Here is a 19,163-nt window from a genome sequence, read left to right on the forward strand (position 1 = left end):
ACTATGTAGCAGAGCTGTGTGTGTCACTATATAGCAGAGCTGTGTGTGTCACTATATAGCAGAGCAGCAGGGCTGTGTGTGTCACTATATAGCAAAGCTGTGTGTGTCACTATATAGCAGAGCTGTGTGTGTCACTATGTAGCAGAGCTGTGTGTGTATGTAGCAGAGCTATGTGTGTCACTATGTAGCAGAGCAGCAGAGCCGTGTATGTAGCAGAGCCGTGTGTGTCACTATGTAGCAGAGCCGTGTGTGTATGTAGCAGAGCTGTGTGTGTCACTATGTAGCAGAGCCGTGTGTGTATGTAGCAGAGCTGTGTGTGTCACTATGTAGCAGAGCAGCAGAGCCGTGTGTGTCACTATGTAGCAGAGCCGTGTGTTTTTTAGCAGAGCCGTGTGTGTCACTATGTAGCAGAGCCGTGTATGTAGCAGAGCTGTGTGTGTCACTATGTAGCAGAGCTGTGTGTGTATGTAGCAGAGCCGTGTGTGTCACTATGTAGCAGAGCCGTGTCACTATGTAGCACGGCTGTGTGTGTATGTAGCAGAGCCGTGTGTGTCACTATGTAGCAGAGCCGTGTGTCACTATGTAGCAGAGCTGTGTGTGTATGTAGCAGAGCCGTGTGTGTCACTATGTAGCAGAGCCGTGTGTGTCACTATGTAGCTGAGTTGTGTGTGTCACTATGTAGCAGAGCTGTGTGTGTCACTATGTAGCAGAGCTGTGTGTGTCACTATGTAGCAGAGCTGTGTGTGTATGTAGCAGAGCCGTGTGTGTCACTATGTAGCTGAGTTGTGTGTGTCACTATGTAGCAGAGCCGTGTGTGTCACTATGTAGCAGAGCTGTGTGTGTCACTATGTAGCAGAGCTGTGTGTGTCACTATGTAGCAGAGCTGTGTGTGTATGTAGCAGAGCTGTGTGTGTATGTAGCAGAGCCGTGTGTGTCACTATGTAGCAGAGCCGTGTGTGTCACTATGTAGCAGAGCCGTGTGTCACTATGTAGCAGAGCTGTGTGTGTATGTAGCAGAGCCGTGTGTGTCACTATGTAGCAGAGCCGTGTGTGTCACTATGTAGCTGAGTTGTGTGTGTCACTATGTAGCAGAGCTGTGTGTGTCACTATGTAGCAGAGCTGTGTGTGTCACTATGTAGCAGAGCTGTGTGTGTATGTAGCAGAGCCGTGTGTGTCACTATGTAGCTGAGTTGTGTGTGTCACTATGTAGCAGAGCCGTGTGTGTCACTATGTAGCAGAGCTGTGTGTGTCACTATGTAGCAGAGCTGTGTGTGTCACTATGTAGCAGAGCTGTGTGTGTGTATGTAGCAGAGCTGTGTGTGTATGTAGCAGAGCCGTGTGTGTCACTATGTAGCAGAGCCGTGTGTGTCACTATGTAGCAGAGCCGTGTGTGTCACTATGTAGCAGAGCCGTGTGTGTCACTATGTAGCAGAGCTGTGTGTGTCACTATGTAGCAGAGCTGTGTGTGTCACTATGTAGCAGAGCTGTGTGTGTCACTATGTAGCAGAGCTGTGTGTGTATGTAGCAGAGCTGTGTGTGTATGTAGCAGAGCTGTGTGTGTCACTATGTAGCAGAGCCGTGTGTGTCACTATGTAGCAGAGCTGTGTGTGTATGTGCGAGCTGTAAAGCAATATGTGTGTAATACACATGATGCAGAGAAATACTATTACTTGATATTGTACGGTTTTCCATGACACGTGGCGACATTAACCCCTCTTCCTCTTCCACCTCCAGGGAAGTTTCCATTAGCAGCAGATATGTATATATTATTACCGTGACTGTGGGGGTCTCCCCTCGCTCCAGGGGGTCTGGTGCGCAGACACAGGACACAGATTGTGAATCGTCCCCTCCTGTTTTATTACGGATCAGTCAGGAATCAATGAAAACGACGTCAGTAAATCAGACAATACGGGAATGTAGCGGAGCGGAGGCGGCAATGTCAGCGTGGTCCGTGTGTGGCCTGACACCCCCCATAATACAAGCCTAAAGCACAACACCCAGGCCGGGGTCCCACAGTCACCGTTACCTGGACCCCTCTGTAGCATTGGCTCTTAAACTGCGGCTCTTTAGCTGTTGCAAAACTACAAGCCCCAGCATGCCCTCTGGCATCTGAGCAATCTGGGCATGCTGGGAGTTGTAGTTCTGCAGCAGCTGGAGGGTCGCAGGCTTGTAATTGGCCGTTGCGACCTTGTTCCTCCCATTGAAACCCACCATGAGACCATTATTTTGCCCTGGTTTTGGTCCCGGAGGCGCTCGCACCTCATTAGGCTGTTGCATGTGTACAACCGCGGGTAGAAAACACAATCTGCAAAACCGAAGCTTTTCCCAGCGACGTCTCATTCCCGCACCCCCCACACGACACTTCCCACCTGTTCCCACATTAACAGCATTAAAAATAAACAAAAAAACCCCAAACCCACATTATCCTCCATCAATCCTGTGCAAACGTGCAAAATCCCCGCGTAACAGGCGCCACCATCGAAACACATGATGGGAGTCATCATGCATAAACATGAGCGCCGCTGCTGCGGCCTGTGACAACCAATCAGACGCCAGCCTCAGCCTGCAAAAAGGGTTAGAAAAGGAAACAAAGTATCTGTCTGGTTGCCATGGGCAACAGCAATGGATTTCTAGATGGACCCTCCCCCCCCCCGTACATAATAATCCCCTTCAATAAATTATAAACCACAGGACAAGAATGTACAGCTGCGCCGGACGCCCCCACAGTCGGGACCGCCGGAAGCCCCCCGGAGTCGGGACCGCCGGAAGCCCCCCGGAGTCTGGACCGTTGGAAGCCCCCCCCGGAGTCGGGACCGCCGGAAGCCCCCCCGGAGTCGGGACCGCCGGAAGCCCCCCCGGAGTCGGGACCGCCGGAAGCCCCCCCGGAGTCGGGACCGCCGGAAGCCCCCCCGGAGTCGGGACCGCCGGAAGCCCGGAAATCATCGTGTTCACCAATAAATTAAAACAGAATATACAGAAAAGTCGTCTCCTTTTCGTCCATCGGGACAATCGTGGCGTCCGAGGAGCCGCAGCCGATCACATGGCGTCAAAATGGAAGCGATGAGCCTCCTGCCGCTTTTCCCGGTCATCCGCTTTCTGAAACAGAGAAGAGGGGAGGTGTCAGGCTACAAACCGTCAGAGTTGTCAGAGGCACCGCGGATCCCGGACACGTCACTCGTAATCCGCTTATAAGGAAGAATTCTGCATTAATGACCCGCCAATGTTCTGTTCCTCATAATCTAACAGGTCATTAGCGGCTAACGAGCCCCGACCACCGCCGAGCGCCACCATCGCGGCCTCACACTTATATGTAGAAGGGGTTAAGTCCGACGGCCACGGAAATGGCGAATCCTAATGTCACTGCGAGGTCTGCTCCCACCCGAACACATTATATGGGGTAGACAACATGAGAGCGCAACGTGAGGAGCCACTGCCGAAAACAACAACGCACCCCGGAAATGGAGACAGCAACACCGCAAACAGAGGAGAGCCTACATACCCCATACAGGCGGAAAACACCTGTGCATACACAATACTCCAGAGCTGCATTCACAATTCAGCTAGTTACAACATTCAACAAGCTTGTAGTACAGGAGGGAACAGAAGACTGTACACTACCCAGGAAAACAATTACACCTTCAAGAATGTATACACTGAAGAAACAGGGAAGGCTGGGAGATTTCAGCTCCGAAGTATAATAAATAACTGCTCCAGCAGAATAGTGAGTGCAACTCTGGAGTATAATACAGGAGGTAACTCAGGATCAGTAATGTAATGTATGTGCACAGTGACTGCACCAGCAGAATAGTGAGTGCAGCTCTGGAGCATAATACAGGAGGTAACTCAGGATTAGTAATGTATGTACACAGTGACTGCACCAGCAGAATAGTGAGTGCAGCTCTGGAGCATAATACAGGAGGTAACTCAGGATCAGCAATGTAATGTATGTACACAGTGACTGCACCAGCAGAATAGTGAGTGCAGCTCTGGAGCATAATACAGGAGGTAACTCAGGATTAGTAATGTATGTACACAGTGACTGCACCAGCAGAATAGTGAGTGCAGCTCTGGAGCATAATACAGGAGGTAACTCAGGATTAGTAATGTAATGTATATACACAGTGACTGCACCAGCAGAATAGTGAGTGCAGCTCTGGAGCATAATACAGGAGGTAACTCAGGATCAGTAATGTATGTACACAGTGACTGCACCAGCAGAATAGTGAGTGCAGCTCTGGAGTATAATACAGGAGGTAACTCAGGATCAGTAATGTATGTACACAGTGACTGCACCAGCAGAATAGTGAGTGCAGCTCTGGAGTATAATACAGGAGGTAACTCAGGATTAGTAATGTAATGTATGTACACAGTGACTGCACCAGCAGAATAGTGAGTGCAGCTCTGGAGTATAATACAGGAGGTAACTCAGGATTAGTAATGTAATGTATGTACACAGTGACTGCACCAGCAGAATAGTGAGTGCAGCTCTGGAGCATAATACAGGAGGTAACTCAGGATTAGTAATGTAATGTATGTACACAGTGACTGCACCAGCAGAATAGTGAGTGCAGCTCTGGAGTATAATACAGGAGGTAACTCAGGATCAGCAATGTAATGTATGTACACAGTGACTGCACCAGCAGAATAGTGAGTGCAGCTCTGGAGCATAATACAGGAGGTAACTCAGGATTAGTAATGTATGTACACAGTGACTGCACCAGCAGAATAGTGAGTGCAGCTCTGGAGCATAATACAGGAGGTAACTCAGGATTAGTAATGTAATGTATATACACAGTGACTGCACCAGCAGAATAGTGAGTGCAGCTCTGGAGCATAATACAGGAGGTAACTCAGGATCAGTAATGTAATGTATGTACACAGTGACTGCACCAGCAGAATAGTGAGTGCAGCTCTGGAGTATAATACAGGAGGTAACTCAGGATGAGTAATGTATGTACACAGTGACTGCACCAGCAGAATAGTGAGTGCAGCTCTGGAGTATAATACAGGAGGTAACTCAGGATCAGTAATGTATGTACACAGTGACTGCACCAGCAGAATAGTGAGTGCAGCTCTGGAGTATAATACAGGGGGTAACTCAGTATTAGGATATTTTTGCCTATAGTCCTTTTACTTCGCTTGTATTAATCCTCTTGCCCCCGTCCTTATTTCCAGCCCCCCGCTCTATAGTCAGTCTATGGCCGGCTGCCGCCTCGCTCTTATCTGGCCTACTTTCGGTGATGTTCGTTGTTTGGCGGCCATGATCTATAATCACCGTGAACAGAAGAAGGAAAAAAAAAAAGATGACTCAGCGCCGCTAGAAATAGAAACTCCCCGCACTTCTCCCGTGTTATATACCACTTATTCCGGACCGGCCCCTCTCTCTGTTTCGCCGCCGTTTTGGGGCCGACGCCAGCGCTCTTCTCTTCAGACATCCCCCCGTATTCGGGGGACCTTACCTTCTCTTGCCAGTGCAGGATGCCGATGATGGCCAGGATGAAGACGCACACCCCGATGAGGGCGATGGCCGTCAGCAGGACGATGTTACTGGGGGTCAGGTACAGCTTGGCGCTCCAGCTGCGGGGGAACGGGAAAGGGTTAACTGGTGCGGAATGTTCGTGTGTGGGCTGATACAATGTATCACCTGCCTTGTTACTAAGGACACCATGGCGGCGGCACAAAATATGGCGTCTATGGGGCGAGTCAAGGGGTGACGCTCACGGAATAGTAGTCTAGGACATGCTGGAACTTGTAGTCCGTCAGCAGCATCCCCTCAGTGGGATATAAGAGGCGCGGTGCGATATTTTCAGCCGCTAAGTGCGGATATTAATAGGGAAGATAAATGGCAGAGGATTCCTCCGTACCCCGGTCACCCGGCCGCCGGCTACAAATCTCTCCGCGCGGCTTTCTGTTGGCGTCAGGTTAATGTAATATGTAGCTGCCCGCGCCGCCGCTGATCCTTCCCCCCGTGTTTACTTCTTCACGGCCGCCCGCTGGTTAATTTCCCAATAAACTCCCATATTTTGCCCCCGGGCATTGTGAAATCACGCGGTGCGAGCGCTGATTGACACCGGCACGGGGCGATTACACTGACTGCCGGATATCTGGCTGCAGCAATTAATTTGTGTGGAAGCGGCGGCGGTGGCGGTGACCCACATATCAGCACTTCTAGCCGTCACTGTCACTCGCGCTCTCCCGGCACCGCACATTAATGTACCTGGAGGTTCTGCGGCTCCGAGGCGTTAATGATTAGGGCTGGAAACGTGACCGAGGGCCGGGGATACTCAGAGAACTCCTCCTGGCAGCACTGACCCAAGACCGGAATAAATGAACGGGGCAAAAATGGAGAAAAAGGGGCTCTGTCCATTCCAGGGGGTAACGCGGACCACCCCAATATCACAGACCGGACAGCCTGAGTCAGCAGCGCCAGGCACAGGCAGGGTTAAAAGAGCTGTCGCACCGCCCGACCGGCCAGTGACGCATTAGTGCTCGGAGTCAGAGATTTCGCACCACTGCTTATTATCTGGAGGCAGAAGGGTCCGCACAATGCCCGGCCCGCGCTGCCCGCGCTGATTGCAGAAAAGGGGAAGGTGTAATCTTCCGGCCATCTGTTGTTGTGTGTAATCCAGATGCACTCGTGAGGCGTCCGCGGAGCGCGCCGAGGCACAAATGCTCTGCTCCAAAGTGGATACTTCAGCGCGGCCACAAAGGCTCAAAGTGTGTGATTAACGCCAGCGAATGCTATATACTTTACCCATAATAGGCAGCATAACGAGCGCAGGAGCCTCCGACAGCTGTGCAGCGACCATCCCCGAGAAATAGGGGGAGGAATAGAGACACAGCCATAACCGGCAAGAGAATATACTACCGAAACAACGTGCACCCCCCAATAACAAGTAATACACCAAGAAGAAAGAAAAAGGAGAGGAGAAAATATACCGCCCCTATCTACAAGAATACAACTAGTATAATACCGCCCCCTAACTACTATAATACTGCACCCATCTACAAGAATACAACTAGTATAATACTGCACCCATCTACAAGAATACAACTAGTATAATACCTCCCCCTATCTACAAGAATATAACTACTATAATACCGCCCCCATCTACAAGAATATAACTACTATAATACTGCTCCTATGTACAAGAATATAACTACTATAATACTGCCCCCTATGTACAAGAATATAACTACTATAATACTGCCCCTATATACAAGAATATAACTACTATAATACTGCCCCCTATGTACAAGAATATAACTACTATAATACTGCCCCCTATATACAAGAATATAACTACTATAATACTGCTCCTGTGTACAAGAATATAACTACTATAATACTGCTCCTTATGTACAAGAATATAACTACTATAATACTGCTCCTTATGTACAAGAATATAACTACTATAATACAGCCCCCTATGTACAGGGATATAACTGCTATAATACTGCTCCTTATGTACAAGAATATTACTATAATACTGCTCCTATGTACAAGAATATAACTGCTATAATACTGCCCCCTATGTACAAGAATATAACTACTATAATACTGCCCCTATGTACAAGAATATAACTACTATAATACTGCCCCCTATATACAAGAATATAACTACTATAATACTGCCCCCTATATACAAGAATATAACTACTATAATACTGCTCCTGTGTACAAGAATATAACTACTATAATACTGCCCCTATATACAAGAATATAACTACTATAATACTGCCCCCTATATACAAGAATATAACTACTATAATACTGCCCCTATGTACAAGAATATAACTACTATAATACTGCCCCTATATACAAGAATATAACTACTATAATACTGCCCCCTATATACAAGAATATAACTACTATAATACTGCTCCTGTGTACAAGAATATAACTACTATAATACTGCTCCTATGTACAAGAATATAACTACTATAATACTGGCCCCTATGTACAAGAATATAACTACTATACTACTGCCCCCTATATACAAGAATATAACTACTATAATACTGCCCCCTATGTACAAGAATATAACTACTATACTACTGCCCCCTATATACAAGAATATAACTACTATAATACTGCCCCTATGTACAAGAATATAACTACTATACTACTGCCCCCTATATACAAGAATATAACTACTATAATACTGCCCCTATGTACAAGAATATAACTACTATACTACTGCCCCCTATATACAAGAATATAACTACTATAATACTGCCCCCTATGTACAAGAATATATCTACTATAATACTGCCCCTATATACAAGAATATATCTACTATAATACTGCCCCCTATGTACAAGAATATAACTACTATAATACTGCCCCCTATATACAAGAATATAACTACTATAATACTGCTCCTGTGTACAAGAATATAACTACTATAATACTGCCCCCTATGTACAAGAATATAACTACTATAATACTGCCCCCTATGTACAAGAATATAACTACTATAATAGGGGAATTTGCGGTGTGTGTGGCGTGTGTCGCAGAGATATATCTATGTGCGGTAGCTGCAGGCGGCCATTGCTCCGGCAGTTTTGCACTTTGTGTCATCTATCTTCATCAGTAACACGACCAATAACCGCTTGTTATTGCGGCTGTGGCGCGGCTGATCTGCGGTGGTGTCCTCCGGTCGCGCAGCGTCCAGGCAGGAGGATTACGTTGTCCTCAGTGTACGGCTCGTCGGGGCGGCGCGGGGTTTAGGCTTCCCCCTTCTGATTCCCAAAATAACTTGGAACACACCGGAGAGGAAAATCAATAGACACTTATTAAGTGAGATACATTTGGAGAGAAGGCCCCGAGTTCCTGGAAGCGGAGCGCTGCGGGGGCATCTGCAAGACGGATTAACCCTTACACATCTGGACGAGGTGTACACAGGAAAAGCAAACCGATCCGGGGCCTGGGAAAGCTGGATGACTGAACACTCGGGGTGCGGCGGGTGACGGCGCTGGCAGGGATTTACCTTTTGGGGGTTTGGTGGGGGTACGGGATGACGATCAGCTGGGAGTTTGGGATGATGGCCGTCCACTCCTGCCTCCGGATTTGCTGGAAAACAGAAGCAGCAGAGTAAAGACCCACCGGCACGCACAGACACATTGGCACGCACGGGACACTCCGGAACGCACGGGACCCACTGGCACGCACGGGACACTCCGAATGCACGGGACACTCCGGAACGCACGGGACACTCCGGAACGCACGGGACACGCCGGAACGCACGGGACAATCCGGAACGCACGGGACCCACTGGCACGCACGGGACACTCCGAATGCACAGGACACTCCGGAACGCACGGGACACGCCGGAACGCACGGGACACGCCGGAACGCACGGGACACGCCGGAACGCACGGGACACTCCGGAACGCACGGGACCCACTGGCACGCACGGGACACTCCGAATGCACGGGACACTCCGGAACGCACGGGACACTCCGGAACGCACGGGACACGCCGGAACGCACGGGACACTCCGGAACGCACGGGACCCACTGGCACGCACGGGACACTCCGAATGCACGGGACACTCCGGAACGCACGGGACACTCCGGAACGCACGGGACACGCCGGAACGCACGGGACACGCCGGAACGCACGGGACACGCCGGAACGCACGGGACACACCAGGACGCACAGGACACACCAGGACGCACGGGACACTCCGGAACGCACGGGACACACCGGCACGCACGGGACACACCGGGACACACCAGAACACATGGACACACTGACATGCACGGGACTCACCAGCACACACGAACACATTGGCACGCAAGGACACACCAGAACGCACGGGACACACCAGAACGCACGGGACACACCAGAACGCACGGGACACACCAGAACGCACGGACACACTGACATGCACGGGACACTCCGGAACGCACGGACACACTGACATGCACGGGACACTCCGGAACGCATGGACACACTGACATGCACGGGACTCACCAGCACACACGAACACATTGGCACGCAAGGACACACCAGGACGCACGGGACACACCAGGACGCACAGGACACACCAGGACGCACGGGACACTCCGGAACGCACCGGCACGCACGGGACACACCGGGACACACCAGAACACATGGACACACTGACATGCACGGGACTCACCAGCACACACGAACACATTGGCACGCAAGGACACACCAGAACGCACGGGACACACCAGAACGCACGGGACACACCAGAACGCACGGGACACACCAGAACGCACGGGACACACTGACATGCACAGGACACTCCGGAACGCACGGACACACTGACATGCACGGGACACTCCGGAACGCATGGACACACTGACATGCACGGGACTCACCAGCACACACGAACACATTGGCACGCAAGGACACACCAGAACGCACGGGACACACCAGAACGCACGGGACACATTGGGATGCACGGGCACACCGGGACGCACGGACACACCGGGACGCACGGACACACCGGGACGCACTGGGACACAGGCGCCTCTTGTTAATAATCCGCCGCTCACAAGAAAATCAAGTCATTTATAAATCTGTACATTAACAGGATTCTGACCGTTCAGATGATTCATGAGCGACTGCGAGTCCTGACAAATGATGACGACGAGGAGATTTACAGAAACCAACATGGAGCCGATCCCGTCCACTGCCCTACAAGAGGCATATGCGGGATACAGGTGCTGGATATGACAGCCTGTATGCTGCCGCTGTATACAACAGCCTGTATACTGCTGCCCTATATGACAGCCTATACGCCACTTGTGTATACAACAGCCTGTACACCGCTGCTGAATAAAGCAGCCTGTGTAGTGTCGCTGTATATGGCGGCTCATGTGCTTTCGCTGTATATAGATGCCCGTACACTGTTCCTGAGTGCAGCAAAACAATGCTGCAATACAGTGTTCTATATACAGTACACTCATATATTACTGCACACATCTGTACAAATGCAGTACACAAATTATACATTATATACACATATATACACAGTACACCACACATACCTGTGATCATGGGGGGGCACTGACCTTTTCTCCGGGGGGCCGTGGGATTCCCACGTACAGATGATCCAGGAAGTTGGCGCTGCGCCCTAATCCCAGGACGTTGTACGGCAGCTGGAGCGCCATGTGTGCCGACTGGCTCAGCTGCCCGACTGTGGGGAAGAGGCAGAGGATCAGCCCCGGCAGCGCGGCCCCGCACAATGCTGCCATATACACCCCACCACCTCTGTATTACACGGTATAGGCATGTGCATATGGTGGCGGTGACATTACTGCTGATCTGGCGCTGGGCCCATATCACTGAGGACACAGCTCTGGGGTGTAACCTGTGACTGCCGCTTCTACTACAGCCCCCATCATCCCACAACAGCTAAATATGCTGAAAGCCCCTTTTATAGTGATATTAAAAGGGAACTCTAAGTTTGTGTCAACGACGTCTTCCTCCGAGAATTGGGAGTTTTCCTACTCAGCTGATAAAAAATGGCCAAAAGTGGAGTTCCCCTTTAAGATAGGGAAAGTGCATCCACCACATCATCATCCATAAAAGTAATAACACTGAGGCCGATTCCAGAGATCACACGTTTCCCGGCTCCCCCCGTGTCCCCTGACGTCTCCCGGCTCCCCCCGTGTCCCCTGACGTCTCCCGGCTCACCCCCGTGTCCCCTGACGTCTCCCGGCTCCCCCCATGTCCCCTGACGTCTCCCGGCTCACCCCCGTGTCCCCTGACGTCTCCCGGCTCACCCCCGTGTCCCCTGACGTCTCCCGGCTCACCCCCGTGTCCCCTGACGTCTCCCGGCTCACCCCCGTGTCCCCTGACGTCTCCCGGCTCACCCCCGTGTCCCCTGACGTTTCCCGGCTCACCCCCGTGTCCCCTGATGTTTCCCGGCTCGCCCTTATGACCTCTGATGTCTCCTGGCTGGCCCGCAAGACCTCTGACGTCTCCCGGCTCACCCCCGTGTCCCCTGACGTCTCCCGGCTCACCCCCGTGTCCCCTGACGTCTCCCGGCTCACCCCCGTGTCCCCTGACGTCTCCCGGCTCACCCCCGTGTCCCCTGACGTCTCCCGGCTCACCCCCGTGTCCCCTGACGTTTCCCGGCTCACCCCCGTGTCCCCTGATGTTTCCCGGCTCGCCCTTATGACCTCTGATGTCTCCTGGCTGGCCCGCAAGACCTCTGACGTCTCCCGGCTCACCCCCGTGTCCCCTGACGTCTCCCCGGCTCACCCCCGTGTCCCATGACGTCTCCCGGCTCACCCCCGTGTCCCCTGACGTCTCCCGGCTCACCCCCGTGTCCCCTGACGTTTCCCGGCTCACCCCCTTGTCCCCTGACGTCTCCCGGCTCACCCCCGTGTCCCCTGATGTTTCCCGGCTCACCCCCATGTCCCCTGACGTCTCCCGGCTCACCCCCGTGTCCCCTGATGTTTCCCAGCTCGCCCTTATGACCTCTGATGTCTCCTGGCTGGCCCGCAAGACCTCTGACGTCTCCCGGCTCACCCCATGTCCCCTGACGTTTCCCGGCTCGCCCTTATGACCTCTGACGTCTCCCGGCTCACCCCCGTGTCCCCTGACGTCTCCCGGCTCACCCCCGTGTCCCCTGACGTCTCCCGGCTCACCCCATGTCCCCTGACGTTTCCCGGCTCACCCCCGTGTCCCCTGACGTCTCCCGGCTCACCCCCGTGTCCCCTGACGTCTCCCGGCTCACCCCATGTCCCCTGACGTTTCCCGGCTCGCCCTTATGACCTCTGACGTCTCCCGGCTCGCCCCCATGTCCTCTGACGTCCCCGTCTCGCTCCTATGGCCTCTGACATCCCCGGCTCTGTCTGGACTTGGAAGAAGCAATTATTTCTGTCCTTGTAACGTGTGCTCCGGCACAAAGCGGGATGGTTGGGGACCTTTACACAGCTACTTATATATCGCCCCCCCCAAGGGTCTGTTCCCGTCAGAGCACGATATGAGGGGATCCGGCGAGGTCACCACAGACTGAGCTATGCTGCGGATGGCGCCACAGATCGCCCTTCGTAGAGGAAGAGGCGACGCCGGTGGCACCATTTCTGCAACGGAATTTTGGCCCCTGATCCGAAGAAGGTTATTGGGGTTCTCGGGATCTGGTCCCCACTGGTGAAATGGCCATAAGTTCTCTTGAGCTGCGATGGGCACCCACTCCCCAGCCCCCGGGGTGTATACAGCCCCCGGACCCCACAATCCGCTGGTTACAGGTGGCGCATTCACAGACGTGCCGGGTTACGCAGGAGACATCGCCACTTCTCCTCCCCCCTCGGTGTTGCGTCTCCGCAGTCCTCTCTCCTCGCTCCATTACCCGGAGTCATTAGCGGGATGGATGGATTCCCCGACTCCTCCGCAGCTTTTAATTGCTGGGCTATTAATAACCGTTAAAAGCCTGTGCTTCCTATGGTTCTCCGGGACATGGCGGAGCGGCCGAGCGTTCCCGCTGGAGATGCAGATTTCTGGACGCCGTCCAGGACGCGCTCTGGTAACGAGGCTTTTACAGGATGAGAGATGAAATTACCCATGCGCGGGTCCTAACCCTACGCGCCCGCAGCCAGGAGGCGGCCATGTTTAACCATCTGCTTATGATATTAATTTGTCCGGAACGCTTCGTGACGGGAAGGAGGTGAAGGTTTAGCGGGACGAGCGCACCGTGAGGCCAAATCGCTGACGCGAGCTGGAGAACAGGTGGGAATTAGGAGTCGCTTCAATCATTGGGTTCTTGATGTGCGACCGCGATCCGAGGTTTTATATCGGAGGCGTTTGTGGATCCTGCAGACACTACGTGATCATGTTATTATCGCCGGCGGGGCCGGGAATCTGGACTTTCACACGAGAGGTCGGTGCGCGGGGAACATCACCCAGCGGCATCTCACAAGTCAAAATGGAAGTCACCAGCCGTATAATTAGTGTCATCTCCTGCCGACACCGCTACACCGTCTGCGGAGAAAGCTCCGGCGAAACGTCTGTCACCATCCACACAAGACGCAGGAGGCTGGAGACATCGGGGACAGATCCACCATCATTATTATGTCCCCTGGTAACGCGAGGTCAGCGGCCGTCACCAAGACGAGACCTGGCTTTAATTCTTCGGGGTGAAGAAAGTTTCTAATCTCAACTGCACGTCCCCGATTATTCCCCCATCTGTAAAGAGCGCTCCATGTACCGCAACATGGGGGGAGAGCGGTAAAGAGCGCTCCATGTACTGCAACGTGGGGGAGAGTGGAAAAGAGCGCTCTATGTACCGCAACGTGGGGGAGAGCGGGAAAGAGCGCTCCATGTACCGCAACATGGGGGAGAGCGGAAAAGAGCGCTCCATGTACTGCAACGTGGGGGAGAGCGGTAAAGAGTGTACCATGTACTGCAACGTGGGGTAGAGCGGAAAAGAGCGCTCCATGTACCACAACGTGGGGAGAGCGATAAAGAGCGCTCCATGTACCGCAACGTGGGGAAGAGCGGTAAAGAGCGCTCCATGTACCGCAACGTGGGGGAGAGCAGTAAAGAGCGCTCCATGTATCGCAACGTGGGGGAGAGTGGTAAAGAGCACTCCATTTACCGCAACGTGGGGGAGAGCGGTAAAGAGCGCTCCATGTACCGCAACGTGGGATGATCGGTACATGGTGCTCTCCTCTCACAGTCACCCCACTCCCCTGCGCTCTCCTCTAGCAGTCACCCCACTCCTCCGCGCTCTCCTCCCACAGTCACCCCACTCCTCCGCGCTCTCCTCCCACAGTCACCCCACTCCTCCGCGCTCTCCTCCCACAGTCACCCCACTCCTCCATGCTCTCCTCTCACGGTCACCCCACTCTCCTCTAGCAGTCACCCCACTCCTCCGCGCTCTCCTCTCACCGTCACCCCACTCCTCCGTGCTCTCCTCTCACAGTCACCCTACTCCTCCGCACTCTCCTCTCAGTCACCCCACTCCTCCGCGCTCTCCTCTCACCGTCACCCCACTCCTCCGCGCTCTCCTCTCATAGTCACCCCACTCCTCCGCGCTCTACTCTCACAGTCACCCTACTCCTCCGCACTCTCCTCTCACCATCACCCCACTCCTCCACGCTCTCCTCTCACAGTCACCCCATTCCTCTGCGCTCTCCTCTCGCTATCACCCAACTCCTCCACGCTCTCCTCTCACAGTCACCCCATTCCTCCGCGCTCTCCTCTCATAGTCACCCCACTCTTCCGCGCTCTCCTCTCGCCGTCACCCCATTCCTCCGCTCTCTCCTCTCGCCGTCACCCCACTCCTCCGCGCTCTCCTCTCACAGTCACCCCATTCCTCTGCGCTCTCCTCTCGCTATCACCCAACTCCTCCACGCTCTCCTCTCACAGTCACCCCACTCCTCCGTGCTCTCCTCTCGCTGTCACTCCACTCCTCCGTGCTCTCCTTTCGCCGTCACTCCATTCCTCTGCGCTCTCCTCTCGCCGTCACCCCACTTCTCCGCGCTCTCCTCTCACCATCACCCCACTCCTCCGCGCTCTTCTCTCACAGTCACCCCAATCCTCCGTGCTCTCCTCTCAAAGTCACTCCACTCCTCCGCTCTCTCCTCTCACCGTCACCCCACTCCTCCGTGCTCTCCTCACAGTCACCCCACTCCTCCGCGTTCTCCTCTCACAGTCACCCCACTCCTCCGCGCTCTCCTCTCACAGTGACCCCACTCCTCCGCGCTCTCCTTTGACCGTCACCAAACTCCTCCGCGCTCTTCTCTCACAGTGACCCCACTCCTCCGTGCTCTCCTCTCACCGTCACCCCACTACTCCGCGCTCTCCTTTGACTGTCACCAAACTCCTCCGCGCTCTTCTCTAGCAGTCACCCCACTCCTCCATGCTCTCCTCTCACCGTCACCCCACTCCTCTGCGCTCTCCTCTCGCCATCACCCCACTCCTCTGCGCTCTCCTCTCGCCATCACCCCACTCCTCTGCGCTCTCCTCTCGCCATCACCCCACTCCTCTGCGCTCTCCTCTCGCCATCACCCCACTCCTCTGCGCTCTCCTCTCGCCATCACCCCACTCCTCTGCGCTCTCCTCTCGCCATCACTCCACTCCTCCGCGCTCTCCTCTCACCGTCACCCCACTCCTCCGTGCTCTCCTCTCACAGTCACCCCACTACTCCGCCCTCTCCTCTCACAGTCACCCCACTACTCCGCCCTCTCCTCTCACAGTCACCCCACTTCTCCGCCCTCTCCTCTCACAGTCACCCCACTCTTCCGCGCTCTCCTCTCACCATCACCCCACTCCTCCGCACTCTCCTCTCAGTCACCCCACTCCTCCGTGCTCTCCTCTCACCGTCACCCCACTCCTCCGCGCTCTCCTCTCGCTATCACCCCACTCCTCCGTGCTCTCCTCTCACAGTCACCCCACTCCTCCGCGCTCTCCTCTCACTATCACCCCACTCCTCCGTGCTCTCCTTTCGCCGTCACCCCACTCCTCCGCGCTCTTCCCTAGCAGTCACCCCACTTCTCCGCGCTCTCCTCTCCCCGTCACCCCACTTCTCCGCGCTCTCCTCTCACCATCACCCCACTCCTCCGCGCTCTTCTCTAGCAGTCACCCCACTCCTCCGCGCTCTTCTCTCACAGTCACCCCACTCCTCCGCGCTCTTCTCTAGTAGTCACCCCACTTCTCCGTGATCTTTTCTCGCCGTCAACCCACTCCTCCGCGCTCTCCTCTCACCGTCACCCCACTCCTCCGCGCTCTCCTATCACAGTCACCCCACTCCTCCGTGCTCTCCTGTCGCTGTCACTCCACTCCTCCGTGCTCTCCTTTCGCCGTCACTCCATTCCTCTGCGCTCTCCTCTCGCCGTCACCCCACTTCTCCGCGCTCTCCTCTCACCATCACCCCACTCCTCCGCGCTCTTCTCTCACCGTCACCTGAATCCTCCGTGCTCTCCTCTCAAAGTCACTCCACTCCTCCGCTCTCTCCTCTCACCGTCACCCCACTCCTCCGTGCTCTCCTCACAGTCACCCCACTCCTCCGTGCTCTCCTCTCACCATCACCCCACTCCTCTGCGCTCTCCTCTCACCATCACCCCACTCCTCCGCGTTCTCCTCTCACAGTCACCCCACTCCTCCGCGCTCTCCTCTCACAGTGACCCCACTCCTCCGCGCTCTCCTTTGACCGTCACCAAACTCCTCCGCGCTCTTCTCTCACAGTGACCCCACTCCTCCGTGCTCTCCTCTCACCATCACCCCACTACTCCGCGCTCTCCTTTGACTGTCACCAAACTCCTCCGCGCTCTTCTCTAGCAGTCACCCCACTCCTCTGCGCTCTCCTCTCACCGTCACCCCACTCCTCTGCGCTCTCCTCTCACCGTCACCCCACTCCTCTGCGCTCTCCTCTCGCCATCACCCCACTCCTCCGTGCTCTTCTCTAGCAATCACCCCACTACTCCGCGCACTCCTCACAGTCACCCCACTCCTCTGCGCTCTCCTCTCGCCATCACCCCACTCCTCTGCGCTCTCATCTCGCCATCACCCCACTCCTCCGTGCTCTCCTCTTGCCGTCACCCCACTCCTCCGCATTCTCCTCTCACAGTCACCCCACTCCTCCGCGCTCTCCTCTCGCTATCACCCCACTCCTCCGTGCTCTCCTCTCGCTGTCACTCCACTCCTCCATGCTCTCCTCTCACAGTCACTCCACTCCTCCGTGCTCTCCTTTCGCCGTCACTCCACTCCTCCGTGCTCTCCTTTAGCAGTCACCCCACTCCTCCGCGCTCTCCTCTTACAGTGACCGCACTCCTCTGTGCTCTCCTCTCACCATCACCCCACTCCTCCGCGCTCTTCTGTCACCATCACCCCACTCCTCCGTGCTCTCCTCTCACAGTCACCCCACTCCTCCGCGCTCTCCTCTCGCTATCACCCCACTCCTCCGCGCTCTCCTCTCACCATCACCCCACTCCTCCGTGCTCTCCTCTCACAGTCACTCCACTCCTCCGTGCTCTCCTTTCGCCGTCACTCCACTCCTTCGTGCTCTCCTTTAGCAGTCACCCCACTCCTCCGCGCTCTCCTCTTACAGTGACCGCACTCCTCTGTGCTCTCCTCTCACCATCACCCCACTCCTCCGCGCTCTTCTGTCACCATCACCCCACTCCTCCGTGCTCTCCTCTCACCATCACCCCACTCCTCCGCACTCTCCTCTCACCGTCACCCCACTCCTCCGCGCTCTCCTCTCACCGTCACCCCACTCCTCCGCGCTCTCCTCTCACCGTCACCCCACTCCTCCGTGCTCTCCTCTCATCGTCACCCCACTCCTCCGTGCTCTTCTCTCACCATCACCCCACTCCTCCGTGCTCTCCTCTCATCGTCACCCCACTCCTCTGCGCTCTTCTCTCACCGTCACCCCACTCCTACGCGCTCTTCTCTCACCGTCACCCCACTCCTCCGTGCTCTCCTCTCGTCACCCCACTCCTCCGCGCTCTTCTCTCACCGTCACCCCTCTCCTCCGCGCTCTCCGCTCACCGTCACCCCACTCCTCCGCGCTCTCCTCTCACCATCACCCCACTCCTCCGCGCTCTCCTCTCGCTATCGTCCCACTCCTCCGTGCTCTCCTCTCACAGTCACCCCACTCCTCCGTGCTCTCCTCTCGTCACCCCACTTCTCCGCGCTCTCCTCTCACCATCACCCCACTCCTCCGTGCTCTCCTCACAGTCACCCCACTCCTTTGCGCTCTCCTCTCACCGTCACCCCACTCCTCCGTGCTCTCCTCACAGTCACCCCACTCCTCCGCGCTCTCCTCACAGTCACCCCACTCCTCCGCGCTCTCCTCTCACCATCACCCCACTCCTCCGCGCTCTCCTCTCACCGTCACCCCACTCCTCCGCGCTCTCCTCTCACCATCACCCCACTCCTCCGCGCTCTCCTCACAGTCACCCCACTCCTCCGCGCTCTCCTCTCACCATCACCCCACTCCTCCGCGCTCTCCTCACAGTCACCCCACTCCTTTGCGCTCTCCTCTCACCGTCACCCCACTCCTCCGTGCTCTCCTCACAGTCACCCCACTCCTCCGTGCTCTCCTCACAGTCACCCCACTCCTCCGCGCTCTCCTCTCACCATCACCCCACTCCTCCGTGCTCTTCTCTAGCAATCACCCCACTACTCCGCGCACTCCTCACAGTCACCCCACTCCTCCGCGCTCTCCTCT

At 55.0% G+C, this 19,163-nt stretch overlaps 1 protein-coding gene across 1 annotated transcript in view; it reads right to left on the reverse strand.

The window, feature by feature from the left end:
- Positions 1–1,833: 1,833 nt before the first annotated feature.
- ITFG1 (integrin alpha FG-GAP repeat containing 1) overlaps positions 1,834–19,163 on the reverse strand; it is a 154,821-nt gene continuing 137,491 nt past the window's right edge. Inside the window, exons 15-18 of the mRNA XM_075326183.1 lie at positions 11,053–11,177; positions 8,994–9,076; positions 5,460–5,577; positions 1,834–3,096 (exon numbers count right to left, since the gene is read on the reverse strand). Of these exons, the coding sequence (XP_075182298.1) occupies positions 3,037–3,096; positions 5,460–5,577; positions 8,994–9,076; positions 11,053–11,177 (386 nt within the window). The 3' untranslated portion in view covers positions 1,834–3,036. The remainder of the gene's footprint in view (positions 3,097–5,459; positions 5,578–8,993; positions 9,077–11,052; positions 11,178–19,163) is intronic.

The sequence above is a fragment of the Anomaloglossus baeobatrachus genome, chromosome 10 (genome assembly GCF_048569485.1).
Source record: "Anomaloglossus baeobatrachus isolate aAnoBae1 chromosome 10, aAnoBae1.hap1, whole genome shotgun sequence".
NCBI classification, from domain to species: Eukaryota; Metazoa; Chordata; class Amphibia; order Anura; family Aromobatidae; genus Anomaloglossus; species Anomaloglossus baeobatrachus.